The sequence below is a fragment of the Podarcis tiliguerta genome (assembly GCF_965153285.1).
Source record: "Podarcis tiliguerta genome assembly, chromosome: 10".
Lineage (NCBI taxonomy): Eukaryota > Metazoa > Chordata > Lepidosauria > Squamata > Lacertidae > Podarcis > Podarcis tiliguerta.
The window spans coordinates 50498293-50517236 of record NC_139543.1 but is presented as its reverse complement, the minus strand read 5'-3'; the positions used below and the strand labels follow the sequence as shown (position 1 = coordinate 50517236).

General features: G+C 39.6%; 2 protein-coding genes across 3 annotated transcripts in view; one reads left to right on the top strand and one right to left on the bottom strand.

Moving 5' to 3' along the window:
- The window catches only part of NT5DC3 (5'-nucleotidase domain containing 3), a 44574-nt gene extending 40385 nt beyond the window's left edge, over positions 1–4189 (bottom strand). Inside the window, exon 1 of the mRNA XM_083401272.1 lies at positions 4129–4189. The gene's annotated coding sequence lies outside the window, so the exon portion shown is untranslated. The remainder of the gene's footprint in view (positions 1–4128) is intronic.
- A 1421-nt stretch (positions 4190–5610) lies between these two features.
- Positions 5611–17992, top strand: HSP90B1 (heat shock protein 90 beta family member 1). Of its 2 annotated transcripts, XM_083401267.1 has the most exons (18): positions 5611–6006; positions 7190–7289; positions 8259–8400; positions 8487–8603; positions 9281–9612; positions 11355–11466; positions 12068–12181; positions 12883–12999; positions 13280–13417; positions 13611–13688; positions 13778–13843; positions 14524–14793; positions 14996–15241; positions 15327–15463; positions 16116–16194; positions 16397–16552; positions 17199–17297; positions 17710–17992. In XM_083401267.1, the coding sequence occupies exons 1-18, from the start codon at positions 5958–5960 to the stop codon at positions 17737–17739; spliced, it is 2382 nt and encodes a 793-aa protein (XP_083257393.1). In that variant the 5' UTR covers positions 5611–5957; the 3' UTR covers positions 17740–17992. The 2 variants fall into 2 exon arrangements, 1 of the variants encoding a protein (XP_083257393.1); XR_014502517.1 differs by lacking the exons at positions 16397–16552; positions 17199–17297; positions 17710–17992 and having other exon boundaries at positions 5751–6006; positions 15327–15637; positions 15681–16194.
- The last annotated feature ends 952 nt before the right edge of the window (positions 17993–18944 follow it).

The following is an 18944-nucleotide window of genomic DNA, read 5'->3' as shown; positions in this document are numbered from 1 at the left end:
ACGTCTTTCCCCCTTTTCTTCCTAATGTCTCAACAAATGAAAATGATTTGTAAAAATGTTACATGGGGGGGGGGGCGAGAGAGAGACATTGCACACTTTTTGCACAGAAGGGATGTGAGAACCAGTGTGGTGCAATACTTAAAGAGTATTTTTTTTAAGGGAAATTCCCTTATTCTGAATAGGATTCCTCACAAGAAGAGGGGAAAGTTGACAGCTGTGGTCAAAAATCATGTGTGTTTTCTTAACAATTGTGTAAGAGTGTTATGCAGTAAAAGCTACATTAGCAACTATTTTTTGCATATTTTCCAAATAATTTTATAGCCATAAAGTAAAGGCAAAGGGACCCCTGACTGTTAGGTCCAGTTGCAGACGACTCTGGGGTTGCAGCGCTCATCTCGTTTTACTGGCCGAGGGAGCCGGCGTACAGCTTCCGGGTCATGTGGCCAACATGACTAAGTCGCTTCTGGCAAAACCAGAGCAGCACACGGAAATGCCATTTACCTTCCTGCCGGAGCGGTATCTATTTATCTACTTTGATGTGCTTTCGAACTGCTAGGTTGGCAGGAGCTGGGACTGAACAACGGGAGCTCACCCCGTCGTGGGGATTCAAACCACCAACCTTCTGATCGGCAAGCCCTAGGCTCTGTGGTTTAACTCACAGCGCCATAAGTACTCAAAAATACTTCATTTTTTTCCAGGGAAAAACAAACACGTATTCCACTAGGGTGTGCTGTGACCCAGTGAATGTTTTCAAGTTAGTATAGTAAACTACCATAAATATCCTGGAGCTTCTTTGGCAATATCAGCTATATCTTTTCTAAAACAAAGGTAACTTTAAATCAGCTTCTATATGGGCCCTCAAGTTAAAGAGGAGAAATTGTGATGGAACTGGCTTTACCATGAATTAATTATATAGGGACTTTTTTCCTTTTGCATTTTCACATAACAAGAAATCTCCCTTGGAAACTGCTGTTTGTGGCAGGAGATAGAGAGGGGCAGGGAGTAATACCTACAACTACCCTCTCTTTCCTGCTAGCCTGATAAGATAGAGAGAAAGGTTGAGCCCTGTCTTGTCCCTGCAAAGGGAGAGAAGAACCGCAAAGTTGTTCCTTGTTCCTGACCTGTGCAAGTCTTATTGGTGCATCTGACAACTTCGCTGCTACAATTGTTTTATACGTTTTTAATTTGGGGGTGTTCTTTTGTTGTTCTAATGAGGGAAGGGTGATCTGTCTGGGAGGAGAGGAGCTGAGGAGAGCAGGGGTTCCCAATCGCAGTGGTTCAAATTAACAGGAATGAACTCTGAAGGGACAGATGAGTAGGACAACTCTAGGTTGCTTACCTGCAATGTATGGGACTGCAACCTTAGCTCAATAATCTGATAATGTCAGGCTGCATACATACTACAGTGGTACCTCGGGTTACATATGTTTCAGGTTACAGACTCCGCTAACCCAAAAATATTGCTTCAGGTTAAGAACTTTGCTTCAGGATGAGAACAGAAATCATGCTCCGGTGGCGCAGGAGGCTCCATTAGCTAAAGTGGTGCTTCAGGTTAAGCACAGTTTCAGGCTAAGTATGGACCTCCGCAACTAATTAAGTACTTAACCTGAGGTACCACTGTATATCTTTAAAGCACATTCAAAGCACATTCTTTCCCTCAAAGAATTCTGGGTACTGTAGTTTGAGGGTTGCTGGGAATTGTAACCCTGTGAGGGGTAAACTGCAGTGCTCAGAATTATTTGAGGGAAATTATTATTATTATTATTATTATTATTTGAATGTGTTTTAAATGTATAGTGTATACTGTACAGAGTATTAGTATTGTAATTGAAATAGTGAACTATTCCCACCTGCAGATAATATTCATTTGCATAAAGCAAATGGCCCAAATATGCATTTGGGAATCCACTTCTTGTTTTTATTTACTGTACTGTATCTGAAGAACCCTTACATGACTTGATTTTTACTTAAGAGTTCGTTTATAAAACATTATGGTATCCAGTGTTTTTTAGCTTCTGTCACTCCAGTAAATAATTAGTAAGCAGAGTAAAAGAGAGAGAATGTCTGTTTACGAATGTTCAATGGAGAAAAACAAAAGAGAAGATATATAGCAGATAAGGAAAGCCACCTTGAAAATTAATGAGACACACAATGCTGTGTCAGTTTTTCTGGGTGACAAATTGTGTAACTTTCTGAACTTTCAAGTTACTTCCATGTATATGAAGCTGGAAGCAGGTGTTGTACCATTTATTCTAAGACTATGACATTAATATTTTGTAATCTGTGAGACACTTGCTGGTACAATTTGTGAACTTCCTTTTTTAATGGGACATCAAATGCTTTTAATAAGTCATATCAGTACTTGGTATATATACCGTTGTACAGGCACTTCATTAAATGGAACACCAAAAGGCAAATAATCATATATATATCATTTATCATATATATATATATATGCATTTACCAGGCCAACACGTTCTGTGAAAACTAAGGGTTGGTTCACGTGTTGCAGTTCAGGATCCAGCATTTGTATTCTACACACACAAAATCAATTAATCATTTGCAATTAAACACTTAAGACAATTCCCACTTTTCAGATATCTCTAGTGAAGGTAAATTGAGGTTCAGTAGCCCAGACTTATAAACACGGGAGGCAAATCCGGACAGAAATGCAGTATATATCTAAGTCACACTCAGTACAGTATATTGCTTCAGTTCATTGATTTAAATGGGCCTACTCTGAGTTTGATTAACATTGGATATCACACTTTTTAAGTGTCTTGTGGCAATAGTTATGTCCTGTTTTATATGTTGCTATATCAACCTTACTCTGGTAGCTAAAACCTCAAGTGTCAGAATATAGGGCTGTAGTTTTGAGACTGTGGTTTACTAGGTGTGTGAAGAAGCAAGCAGGTGTTTTTGTCGTTGGAGGTTCCTCTAGTGGTTAACTGGAACATGTCTAAATAGTGTTCTGCGGTTGATAAAACACACTACATAATTTGCTGGTAGAACATGTAGTTTGCATGCACAAGGTCCCAGGTTCAGTTCCTGGCATGTCTGGGTATGATAATTTTGAGTAGCAAGACTGAAAATTCCAGAAGGAAAGGGAAGATCCCTGCCAAGGATCCTAGCAACCTGCTGACCATCTTTAATAGACAACAGTGGCCTAGACAGAACTTTTGGCAGCTTCAAATGGTAGGAATGAAGGAAGGTTCTCAAACACTGTGTGCTATCAGAGGTGCTAATGAGCTTGGCTGCGGGTTAGGAGGACAATATGTGCAGGCTGAAGGTGATTCTCCCAGAATCTATGGAATGGAATAAAACTTCGGTCAAGACTGAGACTCTGGCTCTTAAGGGAAATAGCCCTGGGTGCCTGTCTTAAGCTAGGGGTAGATACGTTTTTCTGGACTGTATGAGAAGCAGAAATGCTGACAATGCATTGGTCACACTAAGACAATGCACTAGTGTGAAAGAGGCAGAATACGTTTTGCTCCATGAGGCACTGGGTGACGACCTTGAGACTCTCTATACCCTGATAAGACTTGTATCATGATAACTCCTAAAACAATGGAAAATTGTTTGTGCAGGTCACCTTCTATTCACCAATACAGAAACAAGTTTTGATGTGAGCCAGGGTAGAGTGGGGTGGGGTATTAAAATGGAATCAGGAAAAGGTTTCTAGGATGTTGGGGAATGGATAGAAGTGACAGTTTCTTTTCCGAACTTCACATTTGCTTCATCTCTTTTATACTCAAGCAGCTTTTTCTAATGTCTTTTTGTGCTGTAACTTATCTCTTCTCTGGAACACACAAACAGGAATGAAAACTTTGCTTTTAGATTTAATTATTGCTACCTTTAATAATTTTACAATGGGCTGCATTCTTCTCTTCTGAGTTTTCCAGAAGACTCTTTTTTTTATAGCTCTTGTTATCTTAGGTTCAGACTTTCTATTTTTAAATGTTTTTATTTCATTTTTACCTAGGCTCAGTTTCTGTTTGGATTCTTCCAGGATCCCAAATCCTGGATACCAGATTGATTAAATCAAAACAACATCTAACCATTCCTAAAACAAATTTATTTATTTCATTATCTTAAGGAGAACACTTGATGAATATTTTTAATACCTACCTGCAAATAGTAAAAACCAGTTTGTAAATTAACAGAGTCAGCAAACCTGTCCATGCCGTTCTTGGCCAGATCAGAAGTCAGCCCAACCAGAAATACTACATACTGAGCATGCTCCAACAAGTAGCTCTAGGGGGAAAAGATTAATTGCTGTTACAAGCAGATACAGTACGCTTCTGCTCAGTGCTACTAAATTCAGGCAATTGCAACAAAACTTAAATGTTAATAAATAAAACAAATACTACAAAGCCGCTGCAAACTTCAGCATTCTCCTCCCATGGAAACCAAGTCCAACAGTGTAGCCTCTGCAACTTCTCATTGCTTAGAAATGTGGAGCGCGCAACAGTTGTGCACTCTTGTGCACCAAGAAAATACTGATACAATCAATCTTTGAATGGGGCTGTATTATTTCACAGTGCAGGTAGGGTCTCACAGGATAGGAATTGTTCTCCCTCATACCACACAAATAAAAACGAAATCCCTCCACATGGAAAACTAGATGGTTGGGAGAAAGGTTCTAATCTAGCCTTCTCCTCCTTGTTCAAGTTTTCTATCTGTAGGAGTATTTTTTACATGGAATACATTAAGTTCAGCATTGTGTACACTGACTAGCAGTGACTCTTTCCAGTGCTTCAGGCAGAAGGCTATTCCCAGCGCTCCCTGTAGATGCCAGGGAGTGAATCAGAGACCCTCTGCATTCTCCTTTTGGTGAGGTTCCCTCGCAATACTGGTGATAAAGTTTACGGAACTTAAATCTTTACAGTGGTTTGTCCTAATGCGTGAATCAAATTAAAGCTGTTTCAAATTAAAAGTCAGCAGTCCGCCTACTGAGGTGTCCCATGCCTTTAAGAACCTCAAAAAGTCAAGTCTAGTCAATGTATTTTCTTTAAAGGACTACAACTCCCACAGGGCAATGTAAGAGGGCGGTCCCAGCATGCAAAGCAGCAATGACGTAAGCAAGAATAACACCAATCGTGGGCCTGCACCTACACAGCGACCCTATGGAGCATTGCAAGATGGGACCATCCTTGCAGACTTTATTTTAGACCTTTTTTTACAACAACTTTTTACTTTTTTACAACTAGCTCTAAAAATACATTTCTGAGAGGAAAACTGATGCTGAAGAACAGCCGTCCTGTTAATTCATTCCCGATTATCTACTTTAATTACGTTCGACGTGAGGCGTAGGAAAGCGGAAGTGAAAGTTGTCATAGTAACGTGTAGTTTTGTCCAACCTGCCCCGGAAGTACATGGTCGGGTCCCTAAAACGTGCATCTGTACATTTTTTAAAAGAAAAAAAGAATACGTCATATCTCATGCTTAGTTGTCAGGGATACAACCAGAGAGAAGAAAGCCGGCAAATAAACTTTTAAAAAACATAATTTGAAAAACCAGACAGTAACTAAGGCCTGCTGCTCCCGCCCTTGACACCCATTGGCTCATCAGCATAGCAACAGCCAATCGCACCCAGCCACGCTCCGGCGCCGGGAACCCTCACCTGGAAGGCTTCGATTGGCAGGGAGCGAATCCGCCCCTCCCCTCCAACTTTCCTATTGGCTGCGTGTTTGGCGTGGTGCGCTGCCATTGGCCAGGGCGAGGGTCCTCTTCCCCCCACCCCGCGGCGTTTGCTGGTGATAAGCCTGAGAGGAGGGAGGCGGGTTGACGTTGATTAGTCGCTTTGGCCGTCCAAGGGGCGCGTGTGGAAGGAAGCATTTCAGCGAGGGGGGAGGGCTTTTAATTCCTTTCCCTCGACGGTTCCCGGTCCCTTTCCTTGTGGGAGCGCGTGAGAAGCAGGTGTGCCGCCGTAGCCGCGCCAGGGTAGCACCGCTGCGATGAAGCCGCTTTGGGGTCTCGGCCTCCTCTGCGTTCTCCTCCTGGCCGGTGAGCGACGGTGGGGGATGGAGGCGTTTCTGGAAGGTTCGGCGGGTGGGCGAGCGGGACCGTTGAGAGCGCGACCTCCCCTCAGCCGCCCCTCAGCTTACTGTTTTTACCTCAGGACATAAGTTTGTATTGTGTTTTTGAGGGGACGGACGTCCTCGTTTCATACTCCCCCCCCCCCCCGTGAGGAGGAAGGTACTTAAATTGTGGGTGGCGGTTGAGAGAGAGAGTTCGTGTGTGTAACGGTCCTCCCTCAGGGAGGCTTAACTTTCTTAGGATGTCCTGCTGAATCTTAAGGCCCAAGGCCTTCACCACGCAGCCAGTCCCGAGGGGCGCTTTAACTTCTGAGGAAACGGGTGTGCGAAAAGTGTGTGGCATGTACTTGGCTGTTAGAAGATCCGTTGTTAATTCAGTCTCTGTATATCAAAAAGGGATTTTGGGGGCGGGGGGGAGGGTTGAAAGGATTTTTAATGACGATTAGGGGAGAGGCGAAGTTTTCCCCTCGTTAAGTATTCATTAAGAACACTTCGATATTTGCCCTAGCAGGAGACCTTTCTGGTGGGTTGTCATTCATCACTGTGGGTAAAGAATGAAGTAAAAGTGGTCCGCAGGAAGAGTGTAATTCTAACTTAGTTTTCTAATAGACAGCGTTGGACTGGGGCTTTGGATGGGGATAGCAGCCATGTTTGTCGCTTCCCAGCACGTTTGTCCTAAGGCTCCATCTACTATGCTAACGAAGCAAGGAGGGCTGAGCAGAGAGATGACTTCACTCTTCTCTCTTGGGACCATCATTTGCTGCCTGCTTGTGCAGCAGCTTCTCTTTACCATCCATCTGAAATTTGACAGAACTTTCTAGCTGGTCCTTGGTGCTGCCCCTTTCAGTTGGTTCTCTTGGCCAATCACACTTAATGCGGGGGGTGGTGGCTTGAGATTGCTTCATCAGCTTTGCTTTTTCATTCAGAATGGTTTTCACTTCCCATATACCCTGCTATGCATTTATTTGAGAGAGATTCCACACCGATGTTGCAACAAATATATGGAGCGATGCAAGCAAGGAATGGAGGGCTTGGTGGGCCCCACTTTCTACTTGAACCTAAGATGTTTCCCTGTTTCTGGTGTACAGATCAGCAAGTTTCCTTTAAGCAACTGATTTGATACTAATGTGTTCAAATTATTCATTTTGCAGCCTCAGTCCAAGCTGATGAGGTAGATGTAGATGGCACAGTGGAAGATGACCTTGGTAAAAGCAGGGAAGGATCTCGAACCGATGATGAAGTTGTTCAGAGGTTTGTTTTAAAATTAATTCTTTCAACAGTTGGGATTGCGGTGCAAATGTAATACCTTGTTTAAAAATGATTGACTTCATGAGGTTGCACACTGACATACTTGTGGAATATTTGCCAGCTTCTTAACTGGCAAATTGGAAAAATGCTACCTTATCAAACACAAAGTAACTTACAATTAGATTATGACCTAGAACACTTTGTGCGAGTATTGGTGCTTTGTTAAATAAACTATTGTTAAAATGAAGTCTTAATCCAATAGGCATATTTACTTTTCCAAAAGAGGACTAGTGTGCCTAAGACATTGAATGCTTATTTAACATTGACTCGCTTGCAGTGAAAATTTCAATTGCTTAAAACAAGAAGCAATGGTTTCCATTGTGTAGGTATTTTGGGACTTTTCAACCTAGAGATGTCATGAACATGCAAAATCAGTAAACTACCTTGGAAAATAGACAGCAACAAAAATAGAAACTGATAATACATGAGTGGCGGGGGGGGATAAACCTGTCAAGTGCTATTTCTGTAGCATTTGGCATGTGTATGGCCACAGGAAGAGTCATTTTACAAGCTGCTTGGCTTTGTTGTGAGACCAATTGATCATGTCAGGAAACTTGGTGAGATTTAGTTATGTCCTTCTGCTTGCACAAAAGAAACACTGCTAGTGTAGTGGGCCATCTGGTTTCACCTGTGTATTGCAGGCATTCTAATTGCATCAAGGAACATACATTTATGTTTGCAGAAAAATCAGTTTACTGCTACAGTGGTACCTCAGGTTTAGTACATAATTTGTTCCAGAGGTCCATTCTTAACCTGAAACTGCGTTTAACCTAAAGCACCACTTTAGCTAATAGGGCCTCCTGCTGCTGCCGTGCCGCCAGAGCACGATTTCTGTTCTCATCCTGAAGCAAAGTTCTTAGCCCAAGGTACTATTTTAAGTCTTAATGGATAACCTGGTATTTCTGTCTACAGGGAAGAGGAGTCTATTCAGTTAGATGGTTTAAATGCATCCCAAATAAAGCAAATTAGAGAGAAGTCAGAAAAGTTTGCATTCCAGGCAGAAGTAAACAGAATGATGAAGCTTATTATCAACTCTCTTTACAAAAATAAAGAGGTAAGCTATGTATATAATATGAGACAGAGTTGATACAACTTTTTGTATGTACATGTACCTGACTGTTTTTTTAAATTTCACTCCAGATCTTCTTGAGGGAATTGATTTCAAATGCATCTGATGCTCTAGACAAAATACGACTGCTTTCACTAACTGATGAAAAAGCTCTTCTTGGTAATGAAGAACTCACAATAAAAATCAAGGTAAGATACCACTTCGATTCCTTCAGCAGTTTTGGAGAATGTGTGTTACTATTAAAAATAATTCTAAGGTACTTTTTGAGAATGTGTTTTAAAACGAGTGGGAAACCTGTAGTCTTCCAAATAGTGTTGGATTCCCACTCCCACCAGCATGAACTGTGAACAAGGATTGTGGGAGCTGTAGTCCAGCAAGACCTGATGGTTCCATAAATTAGGAAGTGACATCATGGTATTTTCTTAATGCATATAAAGGAAAAGACCGACTGTAGGAAATATAATGTCCTGCACTGTCTTGCAATGTACCATATTTTTTGCCCTATAGGAGGCACTTTTTCCCCTCCAGAAATGAAGGGGAAATGTGTGTGCTTCCTATGGGGCAAATGCAGGCTTTCGCTGAAGCCTGGAGAGCGAGAGGGGTCGGTGCACACGGGCTCCCTAGGCTTGCGGATAGCAGCCTGTTCTGGGGTCGGGGGAAGCTCGGGCTTCCCCAGCCCCGCGCCTGGGGGGGGGGGAATATTTTTTTTTCTTTATCCCCCCCCCCTCCAAAAAAAAAAACCTAGGTGCGCCCTATGGGGCAAAAAATATGGTAATCAGTTATAAAGTCATGTACATTGATGACCATTCAAACAGTGATATGTTAAACTGATAAATCACTCAGACTGGGTTTGTTTGTTTTACAGTGTGATAAAGAGAAGAATATGCTTCATGTTACAGACACTGGCATTGGCATGACTAAAGAAGAACTAATAAAAAACCTGGGTACCATTGCCAAGTCTGGTACAAGTGAATTTCTAAGTAAGATAACTGAGATGCAGGAAGAGAACCAGTCAACTTCTGAGTTGATTGGTCAGTTTGGTGTTGGCTTCTACTCAGCTTTCCTTGTGGCAGACAGGGTTATTGTCACATCAAAGCACAACAACGACACTCAACACATCTGGGAATCTGACTCAAATGAATTCTCTGTAATTGATGATCCTCGAGGAAACAGCTTGGGACGAGGCACTACTATAACGTAAGTGTTCCACTCATGGGTGGAAGAAAGTATATACGTTTGACTTCTGTTGAACCAGATTCTCAAAAATAAAGGCTGAAGGCACAATTCTCCCTATCCTGGCATTCTCTGCTTCAGGCTGCCTAGGATTAGGATTGACGTCCCTTCACTGGGATGATCTCTAGTGGGATTTGCTTCTATAGGTCATTAGTGTTGTGGCTGTTCTGTGTTGGGAAAAGCAGATGTCTACTTTTTGATCTTTTTGCTAATAAGTTGCAGAACTCTGTACAGTTACAACGTGTAGTGGCTTGTTTTGAAAGTAGTGCATAGTGTTGCCCAAGTATAATATGCTGTAGCATCTGCAGCATAAACTCCTAATTATGCTGTGCTGCTAGAGAACAGAAAAGCATTTAGTTACTGGTCTGTTGAAATAATGTGCAGTGCTTAAATTTATTTTTTAATGTAATTTTACTTAAATACCTTGGTTAATATTAATTTGATTAATTAATTTGATTAATGCAGATAGCCAGCATGTAAAAATATTGTGATATGTTATTTATTAGTTTAGGTATTTGTACAGTGAAAATAATGCAAACTTTAGTTCTAAAATAATGGTTTAGTTACTGGATTTTGCATCCTTAAGTTGCAGTTGGGTAACAATTGGCTTTGGGGCTAGATGCCCTAGCATCTGTAATCAATGTTGCATATAAAGCTAAAACTTCATTAAAATCATTAAGATGAAGTCGTTAGAATTGCCTAGAAAATCATTAGAATTTCCTAGAAAGTAACTTTGTAGCTGATCATATTTTATCAGATGTAGAGTCATAATAAAATTATTTGTATACAAAGCTGCACGTTTTGCTGCTTAGAATTCTTGTTGGTTGCATGGTACCAAAAAGTAGGGCCGTCTAAAACTTAATTTTAACAATGTGGCTTCATACTTACTTCAACCTTGGTTAGCATCTCTAGTCCAAATTTAATTTAATGATGGCCCATGTGGATTGGAGAGATTGAGGTTAATGACAAAAACATATTTTTGCACAAGTTCCTGCAAGGGCTGTGTAAGATCTAATCTGTTCCTCATGCAGCTTGGTGTATTTCTTGAATCTTCCAACAAAAAGCTACAGTTGCAACTTGTGATAAAAGAAGGGAGGATTCTAGAGAAAAAGGGCCTTATTGTGATGAAAATATTGGTGCCAAAACCTGCTTGGTGATCTAAGGACATTCTATCCTCCCTCAAGAGGTGGCCAACTTTTTGCCTCTTTCACAGGGAAAGGAAGAATTTCTAATTTTTTACTGAGAGCAAAGATTTGCCATTTATCTTCATAGTTCACTGCTGTCTCACAACTGTAACATTTAATGTACACGCATATAACTGCCATGTCCTGAAATTTCTTAGAAAATTATTCCCTTCGCTCTCTTCCCTTCCTATGGCAAGTGGCTGAAAATTGGATTCTGCCAAATTATCAGAACAGCCTTATGAACGCTAAGTTATCAGATTTTAAAGTTGCTGAACTTCTCTAGCAATGGAACTTCTAGAAGCCTATTACTCTTAGAACATGCTCATTAGCAAAAGCTAATGTAATTGTTATATCTAGTGCAAATTAAAAGAGCTGGTCTGGTAATTTTTTTATTGGTGTTCCAGTTCAGATAACTTGGTTTAGAAGCTTGTAGGTAAAGTAGTTGTTTTTAAATGAAAAGGAAATTGATGTAAAATATGTTGCTTTGAACTGAAACAATGCATTTTCCCTTTTATTTCTCAGTCTTGTTCTGAAGGAAGAAGCTTCAGACTATCTTGAGCTGGATACAGTTAAAAACTTGGTCAGGAAATATTCACAGTTCATAAACTTCCCTATATATGTGTGGAGTAGCAAGGTAAACTTTTTAAAATATTGCTGACTTGTGTAAAACACTAAGAACATAAGTTATATCAAAGTTTAAAGATTGTTTGTGGAAACAAAGCTTTAAGTGTTGCTATTATCTATGATAAACCAGTTTAACATGAACAATAGATCCCAACTGAGCAAATGAGACTACCAAGCAAGATGGTTTCTCTGTCTACATTGTAATTGATGTTGAAATGTGCTCCTGGTAGCCAGAGGGCTTCTTATTGGATCAGTTCATACAGTAGTATCTACAAGGCACTTTTTAACACTAAGCTGTTAAGGATGCCTCTGATTTACTGAAGACTCAAAAAGCTGAAGCACCATTAACTTTCAATATTGTGGCTGGTAGACAATTGGAAACTTAAGACTTAGTCTTAATACACTTAAGAATTACATGTAGTAGTGAATAGTATGGTTCAGCATGTGGTTCTTCTGTTGGATATGTGTAGGATACTTACAGCCATACTTGCTAAAGTTCAATTCTCACTTTTCAGTGCTCATGATGGACTTTACACCCTTAGCAAATATTCCCCTATTTAATTAAACATTTCTCTCCAAATATATGAATGCAATATTAACTATTTCTGCAGACTGAAACTGTAGAAGAACCTCTTGAGGAAGAAGAAATGAAGGAGAAAGAGGAGACAGATGAAGAAGCTGCAGTGGAGGAAGAAGAGGAAGACAAAAAGCCAAAAACTAAGATGGTAATAGTTCTTCACGTTATACATGCCTTTAATGTTAATACAGCTGCCAACGTGAATTGGCTGAGTTAGTAAGGTTATCCAAACAAGATGTACATAGGTTTAGGGTTGCATATCTCCAGATGAAAAATCTATTTCAGAACATTTGAAATAAAATCAGATACCTATTGGTTTTTAACTCTCAAAGTGCTTCCCCTTTAACCAAAATGTCACTAGCCTCCCACTAGAGGGATGTACACAAAGGTTTGAAGAAGCACCTTTTTATTTTTTGGAAGAACAAGAGTTGCATGGGTGGTTACCCCAAAACAGTCACATGAAGCCTGGGCATCCTCGGTGTTTAGAGAATGTTGGGGATAGGGTAAAATCCTCAACAGTAGCATTCTACTCTGCAGCATTTTGTTCCAGATCCCGCATATTTTTCTGATTATTTGGCCCGATAGTACAAATAGCGTAGACAGAAGCAAGTACATCTATAGGTAGAGTGATACTGATTGTTGTCAACAGTCTCAACACTTTGTCCTGTTTTTTTCTTTGTCATTTCCAAATTTATAAATTACTGACATGACAGGAAAAGCAACTATTATGTTTGTGTGATGCATTTTTAGTTAAGTACCATGCCAGCTAGAGTGTAGACAGCTGCCACCATTTAATTTACATGACATATAAAACTTGAGTTCTGCAAATAATGCTAAAATACTTTACAGGTTGAAAAAACTGTATGGGATTGGGAGCTTATGAATGACATCAAGCCCATTTGGCAGAGACCATCTAAAGAAGTTGAAGAAGATGAATACAAGGCTTTCTACAAATCATTCTCTAAGGTGTGCTTTCTTTAGCATATTGGGATACCAAAATTGAACTGCAGTGTTAAATGTCAAAACTTGCTTTGATGGGGTTGGGGGCATGAGTAAATGTGATTGGATGAAATTGGTAAGCTGATTTTCAAGGCACATGTCTAGAGCTTAGTAAGATAACCATGAAAGTACTTATAATAGTTGCCATGCTGTGGTCTCAACTTGCTGCCTGTATGAAGTACACTTAAAAAAAACTAGATCCTGACTTGAATCAAGAAAGCACCAACTCTGTGTAACTTTCTTGTAGGAGACTGATGAACCCATGGCTTACATTCACTTTACTGCTGAGGGAGAGGTGACATTCAAGTCCATTTTGTTTGTTCCGACGACTGCTCCACGTGGCCTATTTGATGAATATGGATCAAAAAAGAGTGATTTTATAAAGGTAAAAATGTTGTAAATTTCTTGCTAGAATCATAAAATTGTAGTGTTGGAATGCAGGAATCTCAAGATGCAGTCCCCTATCCAATTTGAAACCATATTGGACCCTGCTTAGCTTTGTAAATGTGCAAGCAGTTTTATTGCTTCCTAAAAAGACAGTTGCAGAAACGGTCATTAATAACTTTGTTGTCTTACAGCTGTATGTCCGGAGAGTTTTCATCACAGATGACTTCCATGACATGATGCCCAAGTACCTTAACTTCGTCAAGGGTGTTGTAAGTATCTTCAGGAATAACGTCCAGTGATAACTTGCAACTCCAATTTTACTGCTAAGCCTCTCTATAAAATGTTTTTTTAAATGCAGGTAGATTCAGATGATCTTCCTCTAAATGTATCTCGTGAGACTCTCCAGCAACACAAACTGCTAAAGGTACGTCATTTCCAGCAAGAGCTTTCAGGGGATGTCTTTATGTAGCTTAAGAGCATGAGTTGTAGAACTTAAAAATATCTAAACCATGGGTAGGCAAACTGAGGCCCGGGGGCTGGATCCAGCCCAATTGCCTTCTAAATCTGGCCCATGGATGGTCCAGGAATCAGCATGATTTTACATGAGTAGAATGTGTCCTTTTGTTTAAAATGCATCTCTGGGTTATTTGTGGGGCCTGCCTGGTGTTTTTACATGAGTAGAATGTGTGCTTTTATTTAAAATGCATCTGTGGGTGATTTGTGGGGCATAGGAATTCGTTCATCCCCCCCCCCCCCAAAATATATATATAGTCTGGCGCCCCCCCACAAGGTCTGAGGGACAGTGGACCGACCCCCGGCTAGAAAAGTTTGTTGACCCCTGATATAAACAATTGGTTTGATTCTGAAGATCTCCCTTTTGTCTAGAGGCAGAGCTGGAGTTTTCTCCTTTATTCAAGGGTTAAGCCATAATCAACAGGCAGATGGGTCTGTATTAGCAAAAAAAACCAGGAGGGTTGGTTTTAATAGGAATATTTAATAAGAATGCATCATAATGCATCTTGACCTAACAACTTGCAGAGTTTCAAAACTCCTGATATTCTTGAAAGCTGTCATATGCAAGTGTCCTTTTTCAATCATTTTTAGGTTATCAGGAAGAAACTTGTCCGCAAAACACTTGATATGATTAAAAAGATTGCTGACGAAAAATACAATGAAACATTCTGGAAAGAATTTGGAACAAACATCAAACTTGGAGTTATTGAGGATCATTCAAATCGCACTCGTCTAGCAAAATTGCTTCGCTTCCAAACTTCTCACCATGAGTCCGAATTGACTAGTCTAGACCAATATGTAGAAAGAATGAAGGAGAAACAGGATAAAATCTATTTCATGGCTGGATCAAGCAGAAAGGAGGTCAGTCATTTTTCATTATTGAATCCTACTGTGATTGTAACTTCCATTGCAGAAAGATGTTGCTATATCTCTAGAAAAGTAAGACTAATGCCTTATTCAGGCTGGATAAATGTATGCTAGTAGTGAAAGAATACCTCATTCAGCATTTTGGATCTTACAGTACTGTGTGCTTATACTAGTATTTTATACATCTGCTTCGTAGGCTGAATCTTCACCATTTGTAGAACGACTTTTGAAAAAAGGCTATGAAGTAATCTATCTGACTGAGCCGGTAGATGAATATTGCATTCAGGCTCTCCCAGAGTTTGATAACAAAAGGTTCCAGAATGTAGCTAAAGAAGGAGTAAAGTTTGAGGAGAGTGAAAAATCGAAGGAAGCCCGTGAAGCTTTAGAAAAAGAATATGAACCCCTTCTAAATTGGATGAAAGATAAAGCTCTGAAGGATAAGGTATGTACATACTAAGAAATCTCATACTCTTCTACTGATGCATTTCTGTGCTTCGTTTGAACTCACAACAATATTTCTTTTTCAGATTGAAAAAGCAGTGTTGTCTCAGCGATTAACTCAGTCTCCATGTGCTCTTGTGGCTAGTCAGTATGGATGGTCTGGCAATATGGAAAGAATTATGAAGGCTCAGGCTTACCAGACAGGCAAAGACATTTCTACAAAGTAAGTATTTAGAATTTTTCCTAAGTGCTTTCTAGTTAAAGAATTTATAAGTCAGACATAACATCTGCCAGTAGTCATCTGGATAAAGCACTCCCATCTAGAACTTATAGGCTATATTACCTGGCTGATCATAAAGCTGTCTTGTTACCCCAGCTTCAAGGTCTCATAGGCCTTGTAGCGTAGAACTCAAGTCACTTACTTGCTAGCTGAGAGGGAGATTTTAGCATTGCAACTGGAAACTATCCCATAAGCAATGTAAATGCAAATAGTTAAGTATTTCAAAAATGCCTTTTGGAACATTTCATATTAAACATTTTGCAGTTTGATATAGAGGCTCTGAAGTGAATTTTCTATGCAAGTTTGGTATGCATGCCACAACATTGTGGCAGTTTCTTACACTTAGGCTGCAATCCTAGGCACAGTCATCTGAGTGAAACCATTGAAGGTGGGACTTGCTTCTGAATAAACATACAGATAATTGCACTGCACAACGCTTAGTCTTCCTACAAATTGCAATGTTATCTTTCCCTAAGATTAAATTAACAACTCAAGGCCGCCTCTTTAAGTATCTTTACTGGTTAGGAAGCTTCTTTTTTAAAGTCTCATACAAAAGTACTATATTTAGTTAACCTTAAACGTTCTTTCTTTATAGTTACTATGCAAGCCAAAAGAAGACATTTGAAATAAACCCTAGACATCCTCTCATAAAAGACATGCTCAGACGTATTCAGGTAAGAAAGTTCCAGGGCTCTGTATTTTCGGGTCCTGCTGGAATTCTACCTTTTGAAGCTGTATTAAAGTAACTTGTTACTTCTACCTGTAACAAAATACCAAATGCTGGGTAACTCATGCTGCAGCCTATTTGGCTACATGTATGACAGCCCAGTGACCACAAGCTCATTTGGTTGTGCTAATGTTTTGCTTCTTTCTCAGGAAAATGAAGAAGATCAAACAGTTGCTGATCTTGCTGTGGTTTTATTTGAGACTGCTACCCTAAGATCAGGGTATCTGCTACCCGATACAAAGGAATATGGAGAAAGGGTAGAAAGAATGCTTCGTCTGAGCCTGAACATTGACCCAGAAGAAAAGGTTGGTTAAAACGTCAAGGCAATTGGCAGAAGCCTTCAATTCAGTTTAATTGGCTCTTTATTCAAGAAGCACAGTGGTATTCAGTACAGAATTGGAACATACTAATCTAGTCAAAGCTAACAGAACTGTAACCAGCTATTACTTAAAAGCAAGGCTGAAAATGTCCTATTAACTAGCTATTAGGCCACGTACATAATTATAGAAATGTAAGAATTAGGAAAACAGTTGTCTGAGCAGAAAAGGAACATAATTGAAATTAAGACTCAGCTGCTGTACATCACAGATGCTTCTGTGCTATGGTTCCTTCATCTTATACCTACTTTGGTGTAAATTTAACTAGAGAGAATATGCTTTTGGGGGGAGGGAATGCTAGGAACCAAATTGGAGCTTGTGCCAATGATCCAGAGGTTCCCTATGCCAAATATCTCGTTTAACACACACTTAAATTTTTTACTACTTCCCCAAAATGAAATCCCATGCGCAGTAATGTACCATGACTGCAAATGTTCCAATGGAAGTCTTGGGTGCTAATCCTGAATTGTCCAGAGAGCCTCAACAAGAAAAAAATCACACTTGGTATTGATTGAAAGTATTTTGGAGGATGGTTGGGTTTTTTTTGTTCACTAAATAAAATGATTTCTGAAAGGTGGAAGAAGAGCCAGAAGAACCAGAAGATGCTGCTGAAGAGGTAGAACAGGAAGAGGAAATAGAAGCTGATGAAGATGCTGAAGACAGTGAATCAAAGGTTAGTGCTGTTGTGTGGGATGGTGCAAAACTTTAAATAATTGAAAATGGAATTCTAATGTTTTTCAAAAGGACATATATTCCCTTTATCCAAATAATACAATCTTGTGTTTCTGGTTGATTAGAGTAGGCCTAACGTAGAGGCAAACTGTTTGGACTCATTTAAAGTTGCTAATAATTGGAGTAGTTTTTGCTCCGGCACAGTGTGGTGTCCTAGATGTTACTGAATTCCACTTCAGGAATGATGGAAGTTGGGAATCAATCAGTATCTGGAGTGCAAATAGGAATAAAAAATGGCATACTGCGTAATAGCAGGCCTAGAAATAATGTTGAGACGCTTGTCCATTCTTTTATAGGCAAGTGTTTGTGCCTTGAAACATTTGACTTAAGTCTTTTCTTTGTCTCTCTTCCAGGAGCCCACAGATGTAAAGGATGAATTGTAAAATGCACTCTCACAAATAGTATCCTGTGTCTGGGATGAAGCAGGAATGTGAACTAAATTTGTTTTGTTTTGGTTTTGGTTTTTTTTTCAATGTAAAATGTTGGGGGGAGGCTTAGGGTTATGGGCAGGAGAGAATTTTTTAAGTTGCATTTTTTAAACATTCCTCACAATGTAAATTTGTACTATTTAACTGACTACTTGGTGTAAAATCTTGTCATGTGTACAAAATTAAAATGTTCACACCATTTGCTGTATGGGGCAGCGGAGGTGCTTATTTACTTACCTTGAAATTAAGCAAAGTTAGTTTGTAAGTACAACAACCTTGTTGAAAGAGAAACAAGGGAAGAAAAGTGGGAAAGGAAAACCTGTTAACTATTTTACAGGAGATGCTTAATAATCAGAACTGATAAAGGTATGGAGCACCATCTGTGTTTTAGAAAGTGTACACTATTCAGAAGCCAGAACATAATTACTTAAAAATATAGGGGATTGGAAATAGGAATCCATGCTATTTTGTCAAATTATTCACAGGTATAATAGGCAGGTTCTAAATTACTTGTACTTCCTCAAACAAGTAGAATGCCCAATTAATTAAAAACTGTATGTTTTTAAAAGAGGTTAAATTAAATTACTTCCCTGTTTTTTGTATGAAAGTAGTGGACCTCATTTATTAACAAGACCTGACTAGTTGCTGTTTCAAAACAAAAAAAACCCTGAACACTCATTTCTTGCATAATTAAGATGTGTGTGAGTGATATGCAACAATGGGAACTTCACAGATGGAAAATTTTGGTGCTGGAAGATGTAGCAAGGTGGAACTACAGCCTACACGAGGCATTGTACCGAGGAGCTAGGCAGCAAAAAAAAAAAGAAAACTAGAGCAGAGACATATGTGGTCACATGACAAGTTGAGCTTTGTATCAGTTGTCAATTCTGAACTCGTCCACAAGGTCTTGTATATAGAATATATGTCAATCTATAAGGCAGTAAATCCTGAACAGCAGCAGTGATACCTTCCACTGCAGGAAAAAAGTCTAGTTGGCACAGCAGATAACTATAAACACCTTATATTAAACTGTCTGCTCTTAATATAGATTTAAAAGACAATCCTAACAATTTCTACTCAAGAAATACTATTGAACTCAATGAGGTAGAGACATTAGGATTGTAGCCTAAGGCTTGCCTACAGAAAGCACACTTCACGCA

What these genes read in the sequence shown, in the direction of transcription:
- HSP90B1 (XM_083401267.1), top strand. Translation starts at nt 5,958, where the DNA reads ATGAAGCCGCTTTGGGGTCTCGGCCTCCTCTGCGTTCTCCTCCTGGCC. An exon ending in CTGCGTTCTCCTCCTGGCCG is followed by an intron (nt 6,007 to 7,189) that starts GTGAGCGACGGT and finishes TTCATTTTGCAG; the next exon opens with CCTCAGTCCAAGCTGATGAG. An exon ending in GGACGAGGCACTACTATAAC is followed by an intron (nt 9,613 to 11,354) that starts GTAAGTGTTCCA and finishes TTTATTTCTCAG; the next exon opens with TCTTGTTCTGAAGGAAGAAG.